General features: G+C 42.2%; 2 protein-coding genes across 4 annotated transcripts in view; both read right to left on the bottom strand.

Moving 5' to 3' along the window:
- The window catches only part of ACSM1 (acyl-CoA synthetase medium chain family member 1), a 30535-nt gene extending 28228 nt beyond the window's left edge, over positions 1-2307 (bottom strand). For 2 of the 3 annotated variants that reach the window (XM_006212110.4, XM_072942093.1), the window contains exon 1: positions 2118-2307. The gene's annotated coding sequence lies outside the window, so the exon portion shown is untranslated. The remainder of the gene's footprint in view (positions 1-2117) is intronic. The other variant, XM_015245955.3, reaches the window with a different exon arrangement.
- Positions 2308-12623: 10316 nt separating this feature from the next.
- The window catches only part of LOC102542642 (acyl-coenzyme A synthetase ACSM2B, mitochondrial), a 31815-nt gene continuing 18652 nt past the window's right edge, over positions 12624-25786 (bottom strand). Inside the window, exons 10-13 of the mRNA XM_072942092.1 lie at positions 24992-25119; positions 24771-24870; positions 23584-23703; positions 12624-12897 (exon numbers count right to left, since the gene is read on the bottom strand). Coding sequence (XP_072798193.1) covers positions 12793-12897; positions 23584-23703; positions 24771-24870; positions 24992-25119 — 453 coding nt within the window. The 3' untranslated portion in view covers positions 12624-12792. The remainder of the gene's footprint in view (positions 12898-23583; positions 23704-24770; positions 24871-24991; positions 25120-25786) is intronic.

The following is a 25786-nucleotide window of genomic DNA, read 5'->3' as shown; positions in this document are numbered from 1 at the left end:
CACGTCAGAAATAGTCTTGAGGTTCAAGCACTTTATCATGGTAAACAATTAAGCTCCCTCCTCCTCAGTTTCAGCAGTAAGATGATACTGCCTGACAACAGACCTGTAGAATAGATTGGTAAAACTTGACTCAATTTATTTTCAACTTGTTTAGACCCATAGTAACCTAATGCCAGTTAATTTTGTTGCTGTCCTCAGAACACTGCTATTGTCTGTCTGCAGAAAAGAGGAGAGGTATGTGAAAGTTTCATCCCTTAGTTTCGTCCCTGCTTGACAGTGTGGATCCTTGGGCCACGTGAACTAAAGTATGCCCCCTTCCATTTCAGTGCCTGTCAGTCAACAGTACTGTCTTTTGTTTTATCAGAGCACTTGAAGGAAGAAAGATCCTAAGATATTAGCTGGCCCATAACCTGGTCTTCAGACATACTACCTTTAGCCCTCAGTCTTTGGAGGAAAAATTTTGAATTGCCAACATTTAAAATTTAGGAGATTTTATTTAAAAGCCTTGAAGAGTTCTCCTGAAAGCTTAGAAGGTCCAGCAACATTGGGGTTTCATTTCAACTTGGTACCAACTGACTGGAGCTGAGAACTGTCTGCTCAATTTACATGGAAGGTTCTCTAATTTGACATAGTTTCTGCCACTTCTCATTTTGTCACACCCACCTGCTTCTCCATTTACTGTACCTGTCCAATCCTTGGGGATCTTTGACTTTAAAAATCTTGATTTGAATAAAAAAAAAACAATAATAAAAAAATAAAATAAAATAAAAATCTTGATTTGGCCAACATCCCAAGAGGGACAGGAATTTCCCCTAGGTTGCAAGACAAACTTAGTAGCAGAATTGGTTCTAAAAGCCTGCCTTCTCTGCTATTTTTTCCCAACACATACCTCCCTCCACAGGCATGAGCTGAGTTAGAGCAAGAATATCAGTTGCTCTTTTTATACAAAGGCATGTAAGCAACCTCAGGATCTTCCTTAAAATACTCAAGGAGAGCGTACACAACACTTTAATAAGTGGCTAAAAGCCAAAACGAAAGGAAGAGTAATAATGAGGAAGCGAATCCTTTGCTGTGGGCTGAATGGTGTCCCCTCAAATTTCATGTGTTGAAATCCCAACCTTCAGCACCCCAAAATGCGACTCTGTTTGGAGACAGAATCTTTAATGAGGTAATTAAGTTAAAATGAAGGCATTAGATGGACCCAATCCCACATGACTGGTACACAGTGCCAAGAGGTCCTGCAAACAAGCATTCGGACTGGAAAAGCTATTTATCTTCTGAGGCAACATACTTAGTGTGTTATAGGGGGTCCTAGTGTTACAGAGCCAGGTTCGACTCCACTGTCTACCAGCTAAGAGGTCCTGGCCACCATTTACACCTCTGACCTTGGGGGGCACAGTCATAATGCCTGCTATCTGGCTTCCACAAAGATTAGTGAGATAATCTACATGACACTTTTACAATAAGGGCTCAATAACATGTTGAGGTGCTCTCTAGCTCCCAGCAAATTCTGAAGCCAACCCCCAAATTAGATAATTAAAAACTTTTTTTTTTTGTATAATGTGAACAAACTTCTGCAGAGTGGAGTTTTCTTTCCAGTGTTGATCTTCTGGGTCTTTTTTATTCCCCTTAGCACCCTCCTTGCACAGCTCACCACATTTAAGAAACCAGATAGCAGGTAAAAGTATCTGGTACACACTCAGGTAATTGTGATCAAGTGTTAAGTTCTAATCACGGGGTAGCAAGTTGACATTGCTCTGAATTCTTCAACTAACGAGACTGTGAGTTTAACTGGAATGCATCTCACCACACTTGGTGAGCTGTCTAACATTCAGTCGATCACCTATGAGCCAGCCATGGTGCTAGGCATATGACATTTATGTTCGCATCAATCCCTCTCACTCAGTACCATCATTCTCATTTTGCAGTAAAGGAAATGAACTGTCAGAGAAGTTAACAGACGTGCCCAAGGTCTGTAAGTGGCATTGCCAGAATTTGAAATTGGGCCTTCAGATTTTAAGTTCAAGGCTCTGTATACACTTTGCTGCCCTGTGACAGATACACACACACACACACACATTCCCTCCCAAATAAGGTGTCATTCACCTTTGTCTTACCTGATACTGTCTATGAAACACTTGGGCTAGGTCTTGGACTGGGACTTTGCACGTTCAGTTCTCTCTGATCAGAAGTTCCCAGGAGTGTTCACATAACAGGACTTAGTTCCTGGCCACCGCTGGGGGTGGAGAACCTGGCAGGAATTGAATCATTCAAAGGGGGAGGAGATACTCACATAGAAAAGGGCAGAAAGCAATCACAAGCTCCCATGGAGAGAAAAAATCAGTTCGAAAAACAAACTATAAAGTACTCTCCGATTCTTGTGGGCATGCCTTGCAGTGTGAATGAATAAATTAAGCCAAATGGAGCACTTTTGCAAGTTCTCTGAGGCTAACCTGCTCCTCCTCCCCAGTCCAGTACGTCCAATATTTTCATTTGAATGACAGCCAAGTGCCAGTGTTGGCTAGTCATTAAAGCCTGTGCTGTGGGGGCGGGGAGTTTTGGGCTTAAGCCTCAGGTCTGCCATTACATCTTTTTGACCTTCATGGACCTCCTGTTTCTAGTCTTCAGTTTCCTTCTCTGTGAGATGGGAGTGATAACAGTGACACCTGTCTCCGGCGGTAGTTCTTTGTTGCTGTCTTTATTACTGTTAGATGAAATAATACATGAAAAGTACATAGCACAATGCAAACATAATCCACGTGCGCTGTTTTATTAACTCAGGATTTTAAGAGAAACAGTTTGGTGTACTCGAACAATGCACGGTCTTTGGAATCCCACAGTCTGGAGCTTGAATCCTGGCACAGCCACTTACAAGGTGGCCCGTGGCAAGCCATTTACCTCTTCTAATTTTGATATTGTCATCCGAAAAATGGAGGAGTGGGTGGTTGTTAATAAGATTGGTTCCATGTGATCTTTGAAAGCTCTGTAGGATGTACAGTCTGCAAAGCACCTGGCTCAGGCATGTAGACTCTGGATTGATGCTACATTAGGTAAGCCTGGAATGTCACAGGTAGTGGCTTGTTAGTTTTCTAACAACTATTTGTTAGTTGTCTAACAACTGAACGTGCAAAGTCCCAGTCCAAGACCTAGCCCAAGTGTTTCATAGACAGTATTTCTAACAAAATGTCTAGAGACAATTTGGGGTGTGGTTAGGAGGTGGGGGATCTCCAGTATCCTGGTCCAACTTTCCCATCACCTTTTCCCTCTCAACCTCCATTGAACCAGGGAGAAAAATACCTCTGCTCAAAGCCACCATGAAAGATCGCTGGAGACTCCTAGAACACCCCTGCCAGGGCTGAGGGGCAAGCCTGGCTTCCGAGATGTGGGTCTTGCTCCTCCTGGCCGATGTGTTCATGATGAAATTTCAGCTCAGGTTAGACTCCTGTTACGGAGAGGAGCAAGTAAGAAGGCAGGGCAAGTTGACTGGCTACAGTAAGCTAAAGATTATAAAGTACAAGAAACCCTGTTAGTCAAACAGAAGAGGCAGTCACCTTTGAGAAGATAATGGGAACAGGAGGAACAGTGCATGAGACAGTCTCTGGATCTCAAGAAATCTCTCGTGTGGAACTAACACCAGTGTTCCGGTCCGGAAGACAGGCGCTGGGGCCAGCAGCCTGGGTTTCAGCCTGGCCTTTACCAGTTACCAGGTCCATGACACTGAGCAGTTCTCTTATCCCTTTGTGCCTCAGTTTTCTCACCCTAACAATGGGTGTATGGCATACAGTAGAATTCTCTGAAGATTCCACTTGCATGTCTCTCTCATTTCCAAGCTTCTTCTGGAGTTAGGGGAAGCTATTGAATTCCAATTTTGGACAATGCACTCCAGGTGGAAGTGACACATGTCACTTCTGGCTTAAGGCATTTAAGAGCTGATACGAATTCTCTATAATCTCTTCCCCTGACTCAATAGTCCTGGACACCACGTGGGGAGCTAGTAATATCAAGTTATGGCGGAGAGCCTGACTCTCTGTAGGGCCCTTTCTGTATTGCGGGTTTCAGATATCCATTCTGTCACACCCTCTGTGGGGCTTCCTGGGACATCTGGACCTTCCAAACCAATTGTGGGAGAGGCTCCCTATCCAGCTCAAAGCCCCAGGGGTCTCTGTTTCTCTTATCCCAGGACCCTCTTCTTTTCAGGGTTCCCAGGCCTTGGAGAGATGTGGGCAATGGAATGGTACCCATGAGTGGGTGGAGAAAAAAAAAAACAACAAAAAAAGTCATGACTCTACCAAAAAGTTGGATCTTAGATTCTGTAAGTACTCCTGCTCTTCTGAGCAAATGATCCCACCCTGCTTACTCCTCCCCTCTGTTTCTCCATCTGTGGGCAGACTGGCTCTCTCGGTCGACTGAAAGTTTAGTTAAGGGTAGTTAAATTAAAGAAGATGTTACTTCTGATCAGAGTTCACACAGCTGGTTTGCTGTGCCCAGTCTGGCTGGGAGCACATTCACTCTCTTGGCCCCCACTTCAGTTCCTCACTCTCACATCTCTAAAACTTGAACCTCTTCTTAGGTGTTCCCCTGAACCCTGTGAGGTCCTTCCACTGGCATGATATCCATGAATGTCTACTGCATCCCCGTGGAGATGTTGGGTCACTCCCATTTCTCAGATGAGAAACTGAGGACTAAAGTGAGCAGGGCATCCTCTGTAGTAACAGAACTCAAGCTCATACCTTCAACTCTACGTTAGCTGCTTTCCACACAGATCCTTGGCTACTTCTTTTCAGGAAAGATGACACTACTTGCCTTTTCTTTCGGATTTTCATTTTGGCCTCATCCCTTCCCTTCTCCTCTGTAAGCTTGCCCCATTCTTATGCTAATGTTTCTCAAACTTCAGTCATCCATGTTGCATCTTTCCTTCCTTCCTTCCTTTCCTTCCTTTCTCCCTTTCTTCCTTCCTTCCTTCCTTCCTTCCTTCCTTCCTTCCTTCCTTCCTTCCTTCCTTCCTTCCTTCCTTCCTTCCTTCCTTTCACTCTTTTGTTCTTTCGCTCTTTCTCTTTCTTTATATCTTTTTTCTTTTTGCTATAACCATGCCCAATTACCTCTATTCTTACTTACTCAATATTTCCTTTTATATTTATTTCCTTAAAATTAAATAAAAAACAAAAAAAATACTAGCCCAAATGAAACTCTGTACCACTACCAGAAGTAAAAAATTATTTTACTTGCCACAATGGAGGAAATTAAAAATGAATACAATGAAAGCAGAAATTGTCATTGTTATTAAATTCCATTTGGACATAGTTGCCTCTCAATTTTTGCGACTAGTCTCATTCACTTTTTGTTAAAAACAAAAATATAGGTTTCATCAGCTATTTATTGCTATGATTCTATTGCATAAAAACAGCTCTCAAATCTCAGTGGCTTACACCAATACACATTTATTTCTCTCTCACAAGTCTGAGACCAGTGACTCTCCAGGACATCTTCTTCTCATAGTGGATGGCTGAAGCACCAAAAATTAAGTCAAATTGTGCAAACACATTTAAAATCTCTGCTTCCATCATGCACACTAGCATTCCACTGGCCAAAGTTCAACCTCGTGGAGCAGAGAGCTATATTCCTCCCTGGGGTCGGGGGTGAGCTGGGGTGAGTAGAGAGTGAATATTTGCTGAATAACAAATATATTCTACCACAAAAAACTGGTAGACGTAAAAGTAGCAAACTGAAACTTTCCAATTGCCTTAATTGAAGAGAACTTGAAAAAGACTGGCTTAACTCAGTCATAATTTATGTCCAGTGGTTAGCTCACTCTGTTTCTTAACAAAATCGGTGATGGGGTGGTGGGGTGGGAATCAATGAACAAGGTGGTATAGAGGTGATGGAGAATGGCCATTGTCTGCTAGGGCTGCTATAACAAAATGACACACACCAGGTGTCTTAAAAAAACAAATTTATTTTCCCACAGTGCTGGAGGCTAGAAGGCCAAGATCAAAGTGCTAGCAGAGGTGGTTTCCTCTTGGCTTGTCCATGTCCATCCTCTTGCTCTTCATATGGTTGTCCCTCTGTGCTTGTACCCCTGATGTTTTCTGTGTATCCTAATCTCCTCTTCTTATAGGGACACCAGTCAGATTGGATTAGGTCCCACCTTAATGGCCTCATTTTAATTTAATTGCTCCTTTAAAAGCCCTATCTCCAAGTACAGTCACAGTCTGAGGTAGTAGGGGTTAGGAATTCAACACAGGAAGTTTGGGGGGAGGGTACATTTCCATCTATAACAGGAGAGACATAATGTTTGTCACACTGTTCAAGTCCCTTCCTTCTTCAAAAGTTGCTTCTGTGAGGGAGGAAAAATTACCTTCTATACTTCTAGGTTCTTCTGGCTTATCTAAAAATTAAATTGACATGAGATAGATTAACAGGAGAAAATCAAATAAAAGTTTAATAAAACATATAAATGGGAGAGACCCAGGAAAACTGATTTTACCTCCAAAATGGCCAAAGCCCTCACCTTAAATGCCTTCTTCAGCCAACAACAAAAGAAAATGTTGAGGGTGGGGGTTTGGGTCTTCAGAAGAGAAGGAAGACAATTCACATGGAGATGGAAAAGCAAATGTTTGGTAAATAACCATTCTCTGGGCCAGGCAGAGACAATAAGAGAGAGTGGATACTGATGTCTAGGCCCTGCTGGGCTTCCCACACCACAACTAGCCCATATTCTTTGCAGATGTCTCTGCTGATAGCTTTTTCTGAGAACAGGACCTTTATCTAAATCATTTTAGGCAGTGAAGGGGGAGATAACAAGAAAAACTTCTGAGGCTTCTGTTTCTTAAAAATAATCAGTCTAAATTAATCCTTATTCCAGAGTTACACATTTTGGGGTCATGAATTTTATTCCCCTATGTTTCTTGATTTGGCATCCTTTCTTTCATTCCTCCTCCTTTTAATTAATGTTTATTTAAAAAGAATAGACTAAATTAGCTGTTTCTAGGTCTTTGCATCCCTCACTAATAACCCATAACCATCAGTTTTCTACCCTTAGTTACTCCATCAAAACTTAAACAACAACAACAAAAATCCTTGAGCATTCTTTCTGCCAAATGCAGTGGATCCTCTTTAGTTCTGACTCTTGGCCATTCTTAGCAATGTTGATCAACTCTTACATTGCTCTCTTCCAACTTTCTGTTATCACACTCTGCCTTTTCTGAGTCTTCTTTTTCAATATTGATTATAAGATTCTCGTCCTCTTTCTTCTCTTTAAATGTTACTGTTCTTCAAGGAGTCATCCACTCAGCCACCAGTTCTTCTCGTTCCTTCTGTACTCCGTTTTCACCTCACTCATTTTCTCTCTCTAATTTTCTATTCACATTAAAAATCTTTACTTCTCCCCTGAGCTCAAACTTAAATATCCAGCTGATTATAAATATATACTAACCTCAGTACTTCATAGGTAACATAGATAAATTAACATGACCACAATTGAATTCAGTGTTCCCACCTCCAAACCTGTTCTCAGAAAGTCTTATAACCACCTACTCCAGTTTACCTCATCAAAAACCTAGTCAAAAATCTAAAAAACCTAATAAAAAATCATCCTTCTGTGTGCTTCCTTTCCCTTTTTACCCCATCCACCTTAGTCACTAAGTTACCAAGTTCCACAAAGAAAGAAGCATTTCTCAAATTGTCCTTTGATATATTTAACACTCAGCTACCAAGGTAATCATTTAGGAAAACATTGTTGACTGTGTTCCTCACTCTCCAGATAAAGTTCAAACTTTTTATCATGTGATAGGATGATCACCCCTTCTGCCATTTCACAACTTGTACCTGATGTTGAAATGATACTGAATGTAAGTGAGGTGACTGTTATTTTTAAGGGTATGTTCCTCCTTCTATCTACAGATAATTGCAGCAATCCAGGGTCAACTTATGCCATCAACACAAACAAAAGTTAATTAGTCTGTGGATCTTCTAGAGTTAATGATTGTCCAGGGAAGTTATGCACGTTCTGTACTGGGTGACAGGGACTAGGCAATCATTACTTCTTGGTTTAGGGTGCTACCGGGGTATCTTAAAGACTTTTACTAGACAAAGACAGGAAGGATGAGGTAGTCTATTTTATCTCATCATGAAAAAGAAAAGAGTCGGTGGCTTCATTTTACAGGATTACCTTGGAGCTATTGCAGGTTCAGTTCCAGACCACTGCAATAAAGTGAATATCCCGATAAAGCAAGTCATACAAATTTTTTGGTTTCACAGTGCATATAAAAGTTACGTTTACACTATGCTATAGTCTATTAAGTGTGTGATAGCAGTATGTCTTTAAAATGTGCATACCTTAACCATAATCTGACAATGCAAGGATGCCAAAACCCTTCAATTTGTGAAAAGCCTAATATCTGTGAAGCACAATAAAGGGAAGGTCAATAAAATGAGGTATGCCCGTAGTTACAGTGAGCCAGTCTGAAAGGTACTGGCCAAATATTTTGATTCCTTTACACAAACCGTATGGATGAAGGGATGGAGTAAAGGAAGGAGAGACAAATTTTGTACTTTGGGTAAGTCATAGATTTTCCCCTAAGAGTATGGATTCCCACCTTCACTCATTCCTGACTCTGGAGAAGGTAAGGAGATCATGGACTGGGCACTAGGTAAGGGGTTATGATCAAAAGCATTCTCACTCTAGGATAAAGTTAACAGTGAAAGTGTCAGAATGATCAATCTGCTAGATTTTAAATTCTTGGCAAGCATCAGTTAAATGATATTCCCTTCAACAGTGATGAATCCAGATTGTGAAAAAGAAAGTGTTGCTATTTGATTAGCAAATTGCATTTCTCTGCTAGGCCAAACATAAAACTCGGGTGAATTTTAGTGGACTCCAGGAGAGGAGTATATCACAGTATATTTACATTCTGTTGGATATTTAATTTATTTTTATTGAGTTATAATTAACATACAATATTATATCAGCTTCAGATGTCTGACATAGTGAATTGATATTTTTATACATTATAAAGTGGTCAACATAATAAGACCAGTTAATTTGTCACCATACAAAGTTGTTACAATATTTTGACTGTATTTCCTATCTGCACATTGTATCCCTGTGGCTTAGCAATTTTACAGCTGGAATTTTGTACCTCTTAATTCTCTTCACCTGTTTTGTTGGTCCCACCACCCTCATGCCCTCTGGCAACTGCTAGTTTGTTCTCTGTATTGTTAGCCTGTTTCTCTTTTGTTTTGTTTGTTTATTTGTTTTGTTTTCTAGATTCCATATATAAGTGAAGTCATGGGATTTTTTTTAATCTCTGTCTGACTTATTTCACTTAGCATAATACCCTCCATATTCATTCATGTTGCCACAGTGGTAAGATTTCGTACTTTTTTATGGCTGAGTAATATTCCTGTGTGTGTGTGTGTGTGTGTGTGTGTGTGTGTGTGTGTGTGTGTGTGTATCCACTCATCTGTAATATGCACTTAGATTGCTCTTATGTCTTGGCTATTGTAAATAATGCTACAAAGAACACAGGATGTGTATATCTTTTTGAATTAAGACTTGCAACATTATGTTGAATAAAAGAGGTGAGAGTGGGCATGTTTGTCTCAGAGATCCCTTAAACTCTCCTCATTAAAAAAAAAAATCTTCTTTTTAGTGTTCTGTTCAGGTGATTTCTGCTATTTTGTCTTCTAGATCACTTATCTATTCTGTTGTATCATCTAATCTGCTGTTGATTTCCTATGGTGTATTTTTTTAAAATTTCACTTATTGTATTCTTGAGTTCTGATTGGTTCTTTCTCACATGCCTGAGTATTTGCTGAAGTTCTAAGTTTCTGCAATTTCTCCTATGTCGGAGCCAGCCGACAATCGATCAGGTCCAGAAACCTGTGCTGCAGGACTGAGAAAAGAAAGACAAGACTAAAAGGTGGGGTTGAGAGGGTCTCACTCTAGCCCGCAAGACGCTAGGTCAAGAGTGGACGTCGAGTTTATTTTCAGCAGTTCATTTATATGATTTTAACCCATTAGCTTATACATTCCTGCACGTAGGCAACGGTATTGTTTTAGGGTACATTAACATCGTGTACTAAAATCATTAACTTGTATATTGTTACAGACATCATTATTGTTTACAGTTCTCAATAAACTAAGATTAACTGTTCCCGAAACCAAGATCATAAACTAAGGTATTGTTCCTCTAAGCTAACATCGTGACTCGTGTACTATTCACTCAGGTGATTGTTCTTCAGGCTAAGATCACTAACTTGTGTGTCGATTGTATCTCTCCTTCCAAAGGTCCTTAGTGACTTAATAGCTCAGGATGTTCCTCAGGCTCTAATGCACCTGGTGCATTCTTCAAAGGGGTGGCGGGACAGAAATTGTCTTTGTTAGAATCAACCTCAGAGCCTGACGCCCTGCACTGTGGGAGTTTAGGCCCAACCTCTGTGCTCGGCAGTCCTCAGGTTATGAGTGGCCCCCCGCACTCCTAAGTTCAATAAGCATCCTTATAACCATTTCTCTGAACACTTTATCAGGTAAATTACTCATCTCTGTTTCATTAAGGTTTTTTTTTTTTCTGGGATTTTATTTTGTTCTTTCATTTGGAACATTTTTTTTTGTCTCCGCATTTTGTCTGACTTTTGTTTCTATGAATTAGGCAAAAGAGGTAACTCCCGTGGTCTTGACAGAGTGAACTTTTGAGGAAGCATCTCCTGTATAGACTGCTTGTACCTGACACCTTTGGCAGGCCAGCTGGAGTTACAATGGGCCTAGGCTAGGGAAAGGCTCTGGGGAGCACTGCACCCAAGACCACCTTGGTGGGGTGGTTGGGGCTGGAGGAGATCCTGGCTAAGGGCAGTTCTTGGGTAAGACTTCCTTGCTTGCTGGAGGTGGAGCAGGCATGGGCCAGAGGGAGTTCTAGGAGCATTCAAACGATGGTGCACCTCCTGGATAGGGCTGCAGCAGTTCTCTGCCCTTTTGGCAGAAACTCTAGGGTTAGCAAATGGGTACATTTTCTGTATAGCTGAAGTACTCTTTAAACTATTTTTTCACTGTGTCCCAGGGTGAGCAAGTCTGCATTTGGACCCCTCAGCGATATCCCTTCCTACCACAGATCACTGTGATGTGGGAGGGATTCCCATGGATATTGTCTCCATATCTCCTACCCATTCCTATGTGGTCCTTCTGTGTGCAGTAGTTATTCAATCCATCCTGAAGCTTCTTCAAGAAGAATTATTCTGTATGTAGGTATAGATTTGGTGTGTCCCTGGGAGGAGGTGAGCTCAGGAGTCTTCCTATGCTGCCACCTTGTACCTCTCTCTCATGGATATTTTAAAAGATGATTTTGAGAGAAGCATTTTATCAAGGGCCAAGAAGAAGGCAAGCAAATGGAAGGGGGGTATAGACATTGTAGGCAGATAGGCTTGAGCTTGAACCTAATGCTGTCACTTCCCAGCTGTGTAACTTTGGATCATATTACTTAATCTCCCCAAGTCTTAATTTCCTCCTCTGTAAAATGGGAGGAAATAATAGTACCTGAATTGAAGAGTGATTGTGAACTTTAAGGAGGGGTAATGAATGTGTATTTTGCCATAGGACCTGACACTTAACAAGTACTTGATAAGTGATTGACATATTTATTATTGTTGCTATTATTATTAAATATTCTTAAGATGAAAGTTCATAGACCCTCAGAGAGCCTTCGCTTTCTTCTCCAGCTCATTTGAACCTGCTAGGAATGTTCACCTTCCATCTCTGGATCAGAGAGGAAGCTCTCATAGTCCTTACTAGAGATCCCTCTCTCTCCTGGATCCCTGGCTCTGGGCTCCCAGAGGCCCTAAGAACTAACTCCATGGTTTATCCTTCAACAACATCACTCTGCCCATCTTTGTTTCCCCCAAAAAGAATCCTTAGGATCTTGATTTAACAAATTATTTTATTATTTTTTTCTAGGAAGAGTACATGCCAAAAAAACCCTTAAGCCACAAGGGAAGGGGCACCTTTTTGAGGTGCCTAAGTGCCTACACTGTTCTCACAGCTATGATCTGAAGTTTGTAGATGCCATGCAGAAACAAAACACAACAATCTTCATAAAATGCCTAGGACAATGCTTTGCATGTGGCAAATGCCCAATAAATGGTGGTTTCCCCATCTCTGGTCATAACTGCCCCCAAATTTGGAGTGACTTGAAGATGATTCTAATGTCCCAACTACACATACAAGTCTCTCCATCTAGAGTTTTTATCCTAGGGGTACGATGGGGTGTCATGGTCTTTCATTTCCTTTCTAAGACCTAATTTTCTGCATGATTCTGTCACTTGTGGGAGTAATTATATTTCCTTCCTTCTATCTCTCTCATTCTTTCTGTCTTCCATCATTTTTCATTATCAGTTCCTCTTACTATTTTATCGTATTCTTTCTTTTCTTTTCCTCCTTTCCTTCTTTTTTTAATCCTTTTTCTATTTCTTTTCCTTCCTCTAATGCTTTCCATCTTTCCTCCCAGCCTCCTTCCCACCATCCCTCCCTCCCTCTTTTTTTTTTCTCAGTTTTTCTTTTGGTATTTGCATCTCTCATTTTTCTTTCTTTTTTCTCTCTTCTCTCCTTTCTTCTCACTCATTCTTTCCCTCTTTTTCTTTTCTCAATACCTAACATGGCAAGATTTTGAAATAATAACTAAGAAAGACAAAAATTAGATCACGTCTTGTCATAAAGAATCTGATATCCTTAGAGGAAGGCAGATGATCCAAAGGAAAATGAAATGGGAAGAAGGAAAGGACCCAAAGTAAAACTTCCTGCAGGTCTCACTGGGCCCCAGCTTGCCCAGACTTCTTCCACTCCACGTTGCGAAGCTTCGCCCGGTTTATCTTCCCTGTGATGGTTTTAGGCAGGTGCAAGACGAACTCCATCTGTTGGGAAAAATTAGTCCAAAGTGGGCTGTTCATGCCCCGGTGGGGTTGTTTTTTTCTTTTTTTTTTAATCAGAGAAACTGCTATAGGGTGAGAGGAAACTCTTGAGGCTGAAGACTCCACGTGAGTGAGGACTGAGCCTGAAAAACTCCCAAGGAAGCCCCACCCCCACCCCCCGTGCAGTAAGAAGCTTCAGAAAGTGCTCTGGGACAAGGACAAGAAGAGAATGGCTAGAACTTGACATTAAGGTTAGTCAGCTGGTCTCTGACATTCCCTAGGACGGGGAAGAAGCAGCATGGTGAATGCAACATGACGTAGCAGACAACTCCGAGCTCCAGTCTTTCCTTTACCACTCTGGCTTCAGCCAGGTCACTTGTTTTTTTCTGAAAATTGGTTTCTCAATTTTCCCACTAAATACACTGGAGGATAATAGCTTTGTTGAGTTATTGTGATGAAAAGTGCAATTACCCAGACTAAATTCTTGGCATGGGGTTGTCAGGGAACAAAATTTGCCAGCCCAAAATGTGTCTTTTTGGCATGAAGATTAATTTAGGCTAATTATTTTTATGAAACAGAAGACTTGGGAAGTTTTTCTTGTTACTTCCCCTTTAATTGCTTAAAAGAACTTAGATAAAGGGTATGTTCCCAGAACAGAGCTATTATCAGAGACATCTGTAGAGAACATAGGCTAGTCAGGTGGGGGAGACTTGGCAGGGCCTAGAAATCAGTGTGTGTTCTGTGTCCCATTGTCTCTGCCTGGCCCAGGAAACATTTATTTACCAAACATGTGCCTTCCCATCTCTATGTGAATTGCTCTCCTCCCTTTTGAGGTCCCAAACCACCACCCCCAACATTCTCTTTTGCCAAAATTTAGCTGAAGTTGGTACTTAAGGTGAGGGCTTTGGCCATTTTCGCAAATCACTCAGTTCCCTGGGTCTTTCCCACGTATACGTGATTAAACTTTTGTTTGATTTTCTTTCGTCTCATATTGATTAAATACTTAGATCAGTAAGAAGAACCTAGAAGGGCAGAAGAAAATTTCTTCCTCTCCAGCAAGGTAAATACTCAAAAATATTAGGTGTGGTTACTAATCTGGACTAGAGAGAATAGACAGCTAAGAGTTAGGAAGCCTGGTTTTGAATTCCATCTCAGTCATTTCCTGTTGGTGTGTCCTTTGTAAAACTATAAAATCCCTCCATTTATACTTTTCTTACCTGTGAAAAGAAATGTTTGATATCAAGGACCCATCCATCTCTAATATTCCTGAATCCTAAAATATGGATGATGAAGACAGTTCATTGAAGCTTCCCGTTGTGTGGTTCAGCTTAACAAGGCATTGGTCTAGGAGTCGAATGGTCTTGGGGTTAATAAAAATAGTAACCATAGGGATACTGATATAGAAAAAATAGCTTCTTAGCAGCTGATGTGGGACTTTCCCAGAAGGTAAGACTGCCTTGTCGAGGAAGGAGTTTGTTAAAATCACAATAGGGGTAGAACAGGGGTTGGCAAACTATAGTCTGTGGGCAAAACCCAGCCTTCCTTCTGTTTTTGTAAATGAGGTTTTATTTAAACACACTCACACCATTTACTGACAGTTGTCTTCGGCTTCTTTCACACTACAAGGGCAGTTGAGTAGTTGCAACAAACACAGTGTGGCCTAAAATATTTACCTATTTGGCCCTTGTGGTGTAGACAAAGGTTAGGAGGAAGCCACAGGGAGATCCAGGTTTAAGGGTAAGAAGAAAGCTACTCTGCATATCATGAAGAAGAAAACAGAGGGTGTAGTCACTGGAAGGAGGGAGAAAGTGGAAATCACCTGCTGCCTGGAGCATCTGAGAGGAGAGACTTGTCAAAGGAGACACATCTATTGAGTAATACACTGTTATACTGTGTGATAGGACCCCCTCCACTGGATCCTCCAAAATACTCAATTACAATTCAAAATTCATAATATGATTGGATTTCTAGTCTCCTTTTAAAATACTTATGAAATGTTTATTATGTGTTGGTCACTCTGCCAAGTGCCTTATGCCTAACAAATATTTGCTCATCATCTTAACAGCCTGTGAAGGAGTAACACCAGTATCCCCATTTTACAGACAAGGAAACTGAGGCACAGAACAACTGTTGAGAAAGTAAGTGATGGAGATAAATTTTGAATGTAACCGTTTGATTTCAGAGACTGTGCTGCAATGCCTATCGGTTTGAGGCTGAAAGTCTGTGTGATGGACTCTTTGAAGTGCTACTTAGATCCCCCAGCAGAAATAAAAGGCTTACACCCCCACTGTCAAGCCCCTTTGGGGAGCACAGCAGCCAAGGAGAGCTATCTCCCCCAGGGCCACACCCCCGTCCCAGGGCAGCCTGCATCCGTGCCTGACCTACATAAGCTGTAAGAACCCCCTCCTCGCCTTCCTTCAGGAAACCCTAAAAAGTTGTCCTAGCTTCAGAACTCTTCATGGGGTTGGCTGAGGCAGTGCAATTGCATATTCTACCCAATCCTCGCTTCCCTTCCCTTGGTAAAAGTTATAAATGTAAATCTCAATTAAAATAGAGTCAGGACACCAGAAGGGGGATCTGTCATATCCTATGTTAATCGCAGAGCCCAACGGGAAGAAGAAAGACCTTTTCCTTCTTGACTGGTAAGAGCTCAGCCAATGAGCAATGGTCATAACTCAGCCGATGAAAACACTCTATACTTCAAATTCTCAACCCCTCCAATGAATTCTTTATTTCTGATAGTTTTCCCAACTTCCTTTTCTCCTCTTTAAAAGAGCCCTCCTCTCCTTGTTGTGGGAGAGGGCTTGAGCAGGGCTCACCATGGTTGCAGACCCCAAAATGCAATTCTTTGCTGATCCTGAATGTTGTGGGATGCAACAGAGCAGCCGATCAGTGAGCCGGTGACACACAGATTGGTAAAAGAATTTACCAGAGATAAAGTATAAGAGTAGAAAAGGAGTTCATTAAGAGTACGCTGTCACAGACAATAGTGGGCCACACAGACTAGAGGTGCCTGTGCGAGCACCAAGGGCCGGTTGTTGGGGTCTTTTATAAGGCTGGGTCACAAGGTGCCTGATTGGCTTATGCACAAGTCTCTGACTGGTTGCAGGTGAGGTAAAAGGTTTAGGGTCCTTTTACCTAGGAAAGGTGGTGGGATATGACTCTGATAAGGTGTGCTGAAACAAGCCAGCCTGGGCTATTGTGAGATTAGACATTGCCTAGGGCTACTAGTTTGTTAGGGCAAACACGCCCAGTAAAGAGTGTACTTTATCTGTTGAGGAATCGCAGGCAAACTTCTGAGAGCCCAGGAATGGGGGTCCTTGGACTTTGAAGGATGTTAGTTGGCCCAACACTGAACAAACCCACTTTTGCTGGAGAAATAACTGGCACTCTGTTTAAGGGCAATATTTTGATGGCCTGTAAGGGGGTTCAGAGAAGACCCTTGACAACTCCAGGGCTGGTGAGCAAGCAGGTGGGGTTCCCACTTTGGGCCCACTGCTGCTCACGGCTGTCTGGCCAGCCCTGGAGTTTGAGGGTATGTCTTTCTCCTGGGTTTGAGCTTCCACCCTCTTTGCATTTTGAAGCTCTCCAAGTTTTACTCAAGATTTATTTAAAGGTTTTGTCCTTTCCGTTAAAGCTGTGTCCTGTATGCAAATACTCATTTGAAACTTTGGCCTGATATTAAAACCAGGCTGTCCCAACTGTGCTAACCTCTGCCCTGATTCTCTTTGGAACAGGGGCTGTTTTTCTTGAAACTGACTTAGCCTTTAGCCTATTCCTCTGGGAACTGGAGCTATTTAATTGGAACTGTGCTGATTCAGCCTTTGGCCCAATTCTGTTTGGAATAGGGGTTGTTCTATTGAAACTGCCCTCAGCAGCTTTTGGCCTGTCTCTTGTGGGACCAGACTGACTATTCTCTTAGAACTGGCTGGTATTACGCCCGCAGGCTATTCAGGTTGTTTGCGCTGTTGTTTGAAAATTACTCGTTTATTCTAGAGAAAACTCTGTAGGAAATAGAATTCCTAGTTGTCTCAATATTTTAAGGGGGCCCCCCTCCAGGGACCCTGGTCCATTTTATGTTTGAAAACCACAGCCCTCATCCATGTGCATTTCTAACCGCACGGACAGACCTAACCCAAAACAACTTCAAACATCAATGTCCAATATGGAGAGCTTTTGAAATCCCTGAACTTAATTCTCTTAAGACCATATTGGGTAACTGAGGCTTTAAATTTCCAAAACTGAATGGAAATTGGAATTTTAATTGATATTTTAAGACTTCCAAATGTTATCAGGAGCCTTAAATTGCCTCTCTGCAAAATAAGATTTTAAAATAAACTGAGGCAAACAAATATTCAAAGAAAGATAAAATGACTCCGGAAGCCTTGGCTCTTCTTCCCTGGCTTGTCTCAAATTCTGGGCCTGATGCCATCTCGTCTGTCTTCTTCAGTCCCTAGTGCTCAGGCCCCATTTCATACCATCTTCCTCCTTCCTTCCTTTCTGCCTGCACCTCCACTATACCCTCAGTTGCCCCCTGCTAATTCTCTCACCAAACTTCCCTTTTTCTCTGAAATCCTCCTCACTCCCTTTTCCTCTGAATTGATCAGAACCGATCTCTTTAAAATTAAGCTTTCTGAGGATCCAGAAGCCAAGCCCTTAATTTCTTATATTTGCTGAACTGTGAGCCATATTCAAAGATTTTCCCAAAGTAACCAAAGATTCTCACAGATTTGCTGATGAATTTAATATAGTCATTCAAACTTTTCAATCTGGTTTCTCCAACTTGTATCAGCTAATTCATATGCTTGTCAGTGAAGGCCAGGTCCAGCACTGGATAAAAACTGCAAACTGGGAAAATCCTGAGCGATCCCTAGAATTGCAACCAGAAGAACAGTCCGCTAATTCATCATATGATCTGCTAACCTACTTATGAGACTAGATTTGACTGAGAAATTCCTAGCGCTTTCCTGAAGCTTGTTGATTGGAACAAACTTTAAGCTTGCACACGAATATCTGATGAATCTGTTCATGACCATTGCGATCAACTTCAGATGATTTTTAAAGAAAACGTTGGTCTTCCTTTAGCTGTTGATTCCACCTGGGGTAGCTTTTAACTCTTATGTTTATTAATGAGTTGAACTGGGACATTGCACTGCTAGTAAAAAGGACCTGGATGGAATGGGGAACTAGGTCCTCTCCAGATTTGGTTAACCTACTAAACCGGCTTTCTCACACTCTGTGGCCTGGAAGGAAGATGACCAAAATTCTTAATCTGTAACTCCAGCAAATGAAGGCCTCTCAGACAAAAATAAAACCCTCTTAATGTGCTAGTATTGTGATGAGCCAGGACATCGGAAAAGCGATTGTCACAAATTTAAGTGCTTCAGGCACCTTCAGCCCTTCAACCAACCTTTCCAAGGTTCTCCCAAATCTCAGTGATGGGGCTCTGAGGAACCCCATGGGCTCTTCCCAGTCCTCCCTCTTAATCAGCTGGAGAAACATTTCTGCAGATTTGGGCTGAATTACTTCTAGTCCCAACTGACACAGGAGCCACACTCTCAGTGCTCAACCACACTATCAAGCAACCCTTGTCTCAGAGTACCAGAACAGCTCAAATAGCGCACTCTCTAGTGAACCTTTAGGGGTTCCCATCTCTGAACCTGTTCTCTTTGAGACATACTAATGCTTTTCGCCTTAGTTCCTCTACCCCTATCCATTTATTAGGCTGGAACTTCTTAGCAAAGTCTCACGTCAGAATTTCTTTCTCAAAGGGAAAAATAAGTCTGGAATTTGACAGTGGTCATCAGAGCAGCCATTAAACATGAGTTATATGATCCTTTGACATCTTTTATTTGCTTTGTCTCTGATAGGACTAGAGCTGGTTCTGGAAACACCGATCATTGGTCCCTATATTGTACCAGCTACCACCCTCCTTATGAGCAAAATCTCCACAAGTTATTTGCAAAATTCACAGCATGCCTCCCATCCAGATTCAAGTAGATCCCTCAAAACTTCTTCCCAGAATTAATCAATATCCCAAAGTAAAGAAGCGCTTCAAGACATAAAGTCCATCACAGAAGATGATAAGGCTCAGGGCCTCATTACCTTGTACTAGTCCCTGAGGACCAATGGGAACACCTAAAGGCCAAGGGTGGAGATTTGTCCAGAACCTGCAAGCAATAAACTACATTGGTATCCCTCCACACCCTGCTGCTCCTAACCCTCATCACTACTGACATCCATTCCCACTGGAAGCAATTTATTTACTATAATTAACTTAGGCAGCACATTCTTTAGTACCCCAGATGATGAAGCTGCCTTTTGCCTTACTTGGGAAGAAAAACAATTTTCCTAGACAGTAATGCCTCCGAATTTTATTCTCACACACCCTGAAGACTGATCTGGATGGTACAAAGTTCCCTACGGGTTGCACTTTGTTGTAGATGCTCTGTTTCTTACTCTCCTTCTTCAGTCTCTTCACAGGAAGATAGCGTCCACTTTTCCTTGGTGACTTAAGGTCACCAGGGAAAAAACTGTAGTTTGCCTGGATTATGATTTGATATTTAGGCCATCTGATATCAGAGCAAAGATTATGCTTGGATCCAGGTAGACTTCATAATGTCCTAAGTTTCCCATAACTCAAAACTAAGTGCCAACTGTGAGGTTTTCTCAGGCTAGTTAGTTATTGCTGGAATCGGATGCCAAATTTCTTTCTTATGGGCCAAATCTCTGTATGTTTTACTCAAGAATAACAACCTTGGCCCAATTTTATGGGAAGAAACAGATAACGTAGACTTCAAGGCCTTAAAGGAGAATTTGATCAATCCACCTGCCCTTGGGCATCCCAATGATCAGAGTCCCTTTCCCCCTTTTGTATGTGAAAAGGAAGGGAATGCCCCTGGGGTACTCACTGAAAAGCAGACCAGCACCAACCTATAGGATATTATAGCGAACAACTGGACCCTGTGGCATGGGGACACCGCCCTAGCCTTAGTGCTATGACATCCACTGCCCTTTTGATGAAGGCCACTGAGAAAATCATTGTAAGACTCCCTTTAACTATTTTTGTACCTTACGCAGTAGAAGCTCTTGAATTTTCATCACACCCAACATTTCTCAGTCAGCTGCTTCACCTCCTATGAAGTCCTTTCATGAACTGCTCCTCTCATAACTCTTTTCCATCGTAGTGACCTCAACTCAGCTACTCTTCTCCCCTCTGTCACCAGTGAAGTCCTTCATGACTGCTTAGAGCTGGTGAACCATCTCCTTGCTCGTTACGGTCAACAGGAAATTCCATCGGGTAACATTGACTTCTCAGAGTTCACTGATGGTTCTTATTTGAAAGGTGGCAATGGGCAAATATTGTGCTGGGTACACTATATTGCAACCCCTTTTAATGTTGTTGAAGCAGCATCTTTACCTATGGCTACTTCTGCCCAACAGGCGGAATTCTACACTCTTACATGAGCTTGAACTTTAGCCAAGGACAAAACTGCCCACATTTATACTGATAGCAGACATGCTTTTGGGGTAGCTCATGATTTTGGAATATTGTGAAAGCAATGTGGCTTCCTTACTTCTGGAGGAAATAAAATTAAAAAATGGCCCCTAAGTTCAGGAATTACTGAATGCAATACTTTTGTCTACCGCTTTAGCTATTATTAAGATTCTGAGGGCATTCTAAACTTGAGTCTCTGGAAGCAAGAGGAAATCACCTTGCTGATATTTCTGCAAAGAATGCTGGTCTTAAAGGGACCGAAGCAGACAAACTTCTGTCATGGTCCAGGAATATTTCCCAAAATGGTAATTTAGAAAAACTGGCTAAAGAAGCCAAACAATTGGCCTCAGAAAAGGAAAACAAGATGGGAAATTCAAAAATTGTTGGTTTGATAAAAAGAGAAAGTTCTGGTTTGGACCAATGGACAACCCAGTCCTTCCAGCCACTCTAAATTTCCCAGTCCTTACCACTGTACATGTTTTAAGCCATTGGTCTGCTGACAAAATGATAGCCTTTATGGATCAATATTGATGAGGAAACATTAACAAGGCTAAAATACAAACAAACAAAAAACAAGGTTTATCTCGCCTACCTCATGTGTCTGAAGTACAACCCAGGAAAGCCTGTTTCTACTGCTCCTGGATTTGAAATTGCCTAATGGGTCATCTGAGGTCTGGCAAATGGAGTTACTAGAACTGCATCCATTTAATAGATATAAATATGTTTTAGTCGTGGCCTGTATATTTCACACTGGACTGAAGCCTTTCCTTGCAGACAAGCGACTGCTTCTTCTGCGGTTAATATAATAGGAAATGATTACCCCTACTTGCGGGACGCCTCGGGAACTTCACAGTGATTGAGAAGCCTGTTTCACTGGTCAGGCACTTCAACGGGTCTGCCCTGTTTGGTCGGTTTTAGTAATACTTTTACTGTGTTTACCATCCTTAATCTTCTGGTTTACTCAAACACACTCACAACACTATTAAGACTCAGTTGGCAAAGTTTGTAGAGGCCTTCCAAATGTTGTGGCCAAAAGCATTGTCGCTGGTCCTTCTAAATCTTAGATCCACACCTTTTGGAACTCACAAGCTCTCACTCTTTGAGATAGCCACGGCACACCAAACTCCTCTTTTGGTTACTGCCTCTTTTGACCCACAACTAATAAAAGGAGAGATACTCCAATATTACAAAGGCCAAGTTGCTTCTATTAAAAATGGCCATGTTTTGGTAGAGCAATCATTTCACAGAGCATACTCAAGGAATGAGGACCTTGAGCGTCACATCTTGCAACCTGGAGATTTTGTCTATTGAAAAAGATGCCTCCAGAAAAATATTTGTTTCAAACCCATTGGAAACTCTCCTATCAGGTATTGCTAACCAACTCTTGTGCTGCCAAATTCCAGGGACTAGACTCTCAGACTCATGTGACACTGCTATAGAAAGCACCAAACACTGCCTGGATCTGCCTATCTGGTGACCTGAAAGTAAACATTTCCTGGAATTAAAGCAAATGACATCTGACAAGAAAGCTTTCCCAAGATACCTGGACCAGGCCTGGTGGAAGACTATCACCAAACCTGTGATGATGATACAATGTTTTAGATGATCCTCAGTGTATACGATCTTGATAATGTAAGAGACTTAATAAACAGTAACCTCAATTAAAATAGAGTTGGGAGACCAGCAGGGGGAGCTCTCGTGCCTCATGGTGATAACGGAGCCCAACAGGAAGAAGAAAAACTTCCTCTTCTTGCCTGGCAAGAGCTCAGTCAATGCGCAACTGTTACAACTCAGCCAATAGAGTTCAAAATACAGTGCAAATTTTGAACTCTCAGTTCCTCCACTGGACTCTATTTATTATAGCCCTCTCAAATTCCTTTTCTCCTCTTCAAGAATTCCTTCCACCTCTCCTTGCTGCAGGTGGACTAGCATATGACTTGCCATAGTTGTAATTCTTTGCTGATCTTGGGAAAAAAAGCATTTTTTGCTGGAGAAATATCCAACAGTCTGTTTTGCATAACATCTGCCCTTTCTCTCCCTTCAACTCCATTTCCTTCTCCAGGTGCTGATCCCAAAACACTCCCTAATAAACCTTTGCATGCTAATCTCCTTCCCAGAATTTGCTTCTCAGAAAACTCACCTATGACAATTTGCCATTGCTGACAAAGCATCAGTGAGAATGTGGGTTATAGAAGACTCTTTCTACCCTGGACACAAAAATATGTTTTTCTTTCCCTGGACCAAGCTTCTGTCTTGTACCCAGCTCCAAAAACTGGGTTCTCCTTCCACACCAACCTCCGTGCCTTAGTTCCCTGCCCCAGAATGAAAAGAGCTGAAAACAGGTATCATGCATTCTATGCCATCTGCCTTTTCTGGTAAGAGCAGTTTCAGTTTACTGTGGGGAGCCCCTCCTCCCTCATTCAGTTCATTACATGGGTGTAGGGCAGCCCTCCCTCCCATCCTTCCTGCACTCTTGCCAAGGCTGATTACATGACTCAGAACTGGCCAGTCAGAGTGCCCCATTCCCCTGGTTACAGCGATTGATTTAACCATGGGCATATGACCCAAGTTGGTCCAATCAGAATCAACTTGGAGACTTTTGCTGGTGCCTTTGGGGGAAAAGATGCGGTTTTTTTTTTCCCATTGGGATTATCTAAGTTGCTAATATATATATATATATATATATATATTTGGAGATGCTGGGGGCCCTCTCAAAGGAAGAGCACTTCAAGAAATGAAGCCAATAAAGAAAAAGCAAGAGTCAAGAGATGAAAGACACCCCTGCCCACAACATTTGAATGCCTGGTACCAGATACAACAAAGCTTCTCCCATCATGGACTTTTCAATTGTGTAAGCAATAAATTTCAAGTTGAATTTCTGTCACTTGCAGCTGATAGAATCCTGAATAACACAACAAAACCTCAGTGCCAAGAGTGGGAATATATGCCAGGTACTGGTTAGAATTTGTTCCCATGGAAGCATCTGATTTTCAATTGAGAATGAATTAAAGACTGAAGCCAATTTTAGGCATTTAGACAGTTACTGGATTATCTTTTTTGGACTTTCTTGGTCATAATCAGGCAGAACTTTAGATCTGAGGCTTTGTCCTCAGCCTGAAAAAGAGAAATATAAGAAGAGAACCATCTCTCCTTCCTTAAGTTGGAGGAGCATGGGATTCCAGAGACCTTACCTTCCTTGGGTACTTGTACGGGGCTGTCACCGACTTCACATGCTGCTGCAGCTCCTTGGTGAGCTGGTCCGGGTCATGGGACAGGAACTGTGGGGCCAGGACCACAAATGCCTTCACTACCTGCAGCAAGGATGAGAGCCAAGGGAGAAGAATCAGAGCGCATTGCCATCTCCTGAGATAACGTGAAACCAGTGTTAAGACTTCCACCATAGCCACCACCTTCCTATCCCCTCATTTTCACCTCCAGGTAGCTTGGGTAAGGGAAAGGGAGACACTGGGGACAAGCATGGCCAAGGTTCCAACTCTCAAGCTGTTTATTGCATGCACAGGTAGGGCAATCTACAAGATTGAGACCAGGATCACCTCATACCCCAGGGGCAATAGAGAGCAATGGGGAGAAACTAGTTATAAGAGAAGAAAAAAAAGTAAAGATTAAGGACAATAAGACTAAATGATTTGTTTACCCTCTTCAAGCTAGTTTGCCCATCTGTGAAATAGAAATCCAGTTTTCATACTTAAATTCATGGGAAGTAAAAAGAAATCATATACAGCATGGCTTAGCTCAGTGCTTGGCACCCAGGGTTTTGGGCCCCATATGCCTGGTGGAGCCTATGATTTCCATGGTCTTATGTCCCACACCTGCCAAAGGTACGATATTATTAATTTTCACCCTGCCGAAATATACTTGGACATTTATCCACACCTCTCCTCTTTAACCTTTCCCTACACATACAACAAGCTCCTTTAAATTTCACCTGGGTCTATTTCTTTAGCCCTGGCATTAAAGGGGTCTTTCTTCTTCCCCTACTCTCACTTTAGCCCCATGGCACAAGGGCTGTAATTCTTGGCTCAGATCCCTCCTCTATTCTGTTCAGGGATCAGATTCTGATTCAAATGCCAAACAACAGGATAGAATCCCGGCAGTCCCACAATAATAGATTTTATTTAGCACTTGCTACATGCCAGGCCTTGTTTCAAACACTTTACAAATATTAATGCATTTAATCCTCACAAGAACCCTTCATCTTACATATGGTAAACTGAGGCACAGAGAAGCTAAGTAGCTTGCCTGAAGACACACAGCTAGTAAACCAGCAGGGCCAAGATTTGGACCCAGACTATCCATCCCCAGAGTCCATACTCTTAACTACCATCTGCACACCCTCAGGCTACAGCTCCCCCATCACCTCTCCTCGGAAGGGGTCCGGGCTGCTCACTGCAGCTGCCTCAACCACAGCAGGGTGATCCATCAAGGCATTCTCCACTTCTGAGGGCCCAATCCGGTACCTGCAGAAGAACCTCCCCTTCAGAGAAGATTGCACACTCAACCTCTAGCTCACCCCAAAGGTCTAGAACCAGATAGAATAAAGATCCAGATTACCCTTTCCAGCCCAGAAACCAAGCTTACCCGCTGGAGTTAATGATATCATCTGCCCGCCCCACGAAGTAGAAATATCCATCTTGATCCTTGATTCCCTGGTCCCCCAGCAGCCAAAAGTCCCCTCTAATGTTGGCTACTGTCTTCTCAAGATTGTCCTGGTAATCACAGAAAGACAGTCATTGTACCTACAAAGCCTAAATCCTCTGCCCCAGGGCTGACAGGACCAGTTGTGCAGATTGTTCATTTCACACATGATGGGACTGCCCTCAACCCGCCAACCCCAGCCCCTAGGTGAAACTGAAACTTCCTCATTTATTTTATTTATTCCACCCAGGGTCTCTCATCAGCTCCCCTGGGTCCAACCTGGTGGATAATATTGATACATTCATTTACCCACACTTTAGGGCATTATCCCCAACTGATTCCACCTTCCCTAATTCTTCCATGACACCACTCCACAACACCGCTCAAGGGCACCAAGATTTATTAGATATTTTTTTCTTGGGTCCAGGTTGTTAGGTTTGAAAGTTCTAGAGATATACCAGCCAGCCCCCAGGGCTGCAGTCAATGTGCGTATTTCTATAATGGCTGGACCTCTCTATGCAGCTGGGGCACTTGTTCCTGAGCAGCGAGAAGGCTTGAGGTTTGTCCCTTGTCAGAGCATCTTTATATATTGTTCAAGTGTGGGGATGTGAGCTCCAGATTGGATGTTTGGTCACTGGGTTTAAAAGTGGCACAAGGAATTCATAGCAGAGCTCCTTCATTAGGATGATAGGGGAACTGAAGATCAGAAAGGTCAAGAGGCAAGTCCACAACCACACA

This window comes from Vicugna pacos, chromosome 18, assembly GCF_048564905.1.
Source record: "Vicugna pacos chromosome 18, VicPac4, whole genome shotgun sequence".
In the NCBI taxonomy this organism is placed as follows: domain Eukaryota; kingdom Metazoa; phylum Chordata; class Mammalia; order Artiodactyla; family Camelidae; genus Vicugna; species Vicugna pacos.
Note: the sequence above shows the minus strand (reverse complement) of the source record. Positions and strands in the feature narration are given on the sequence as shown.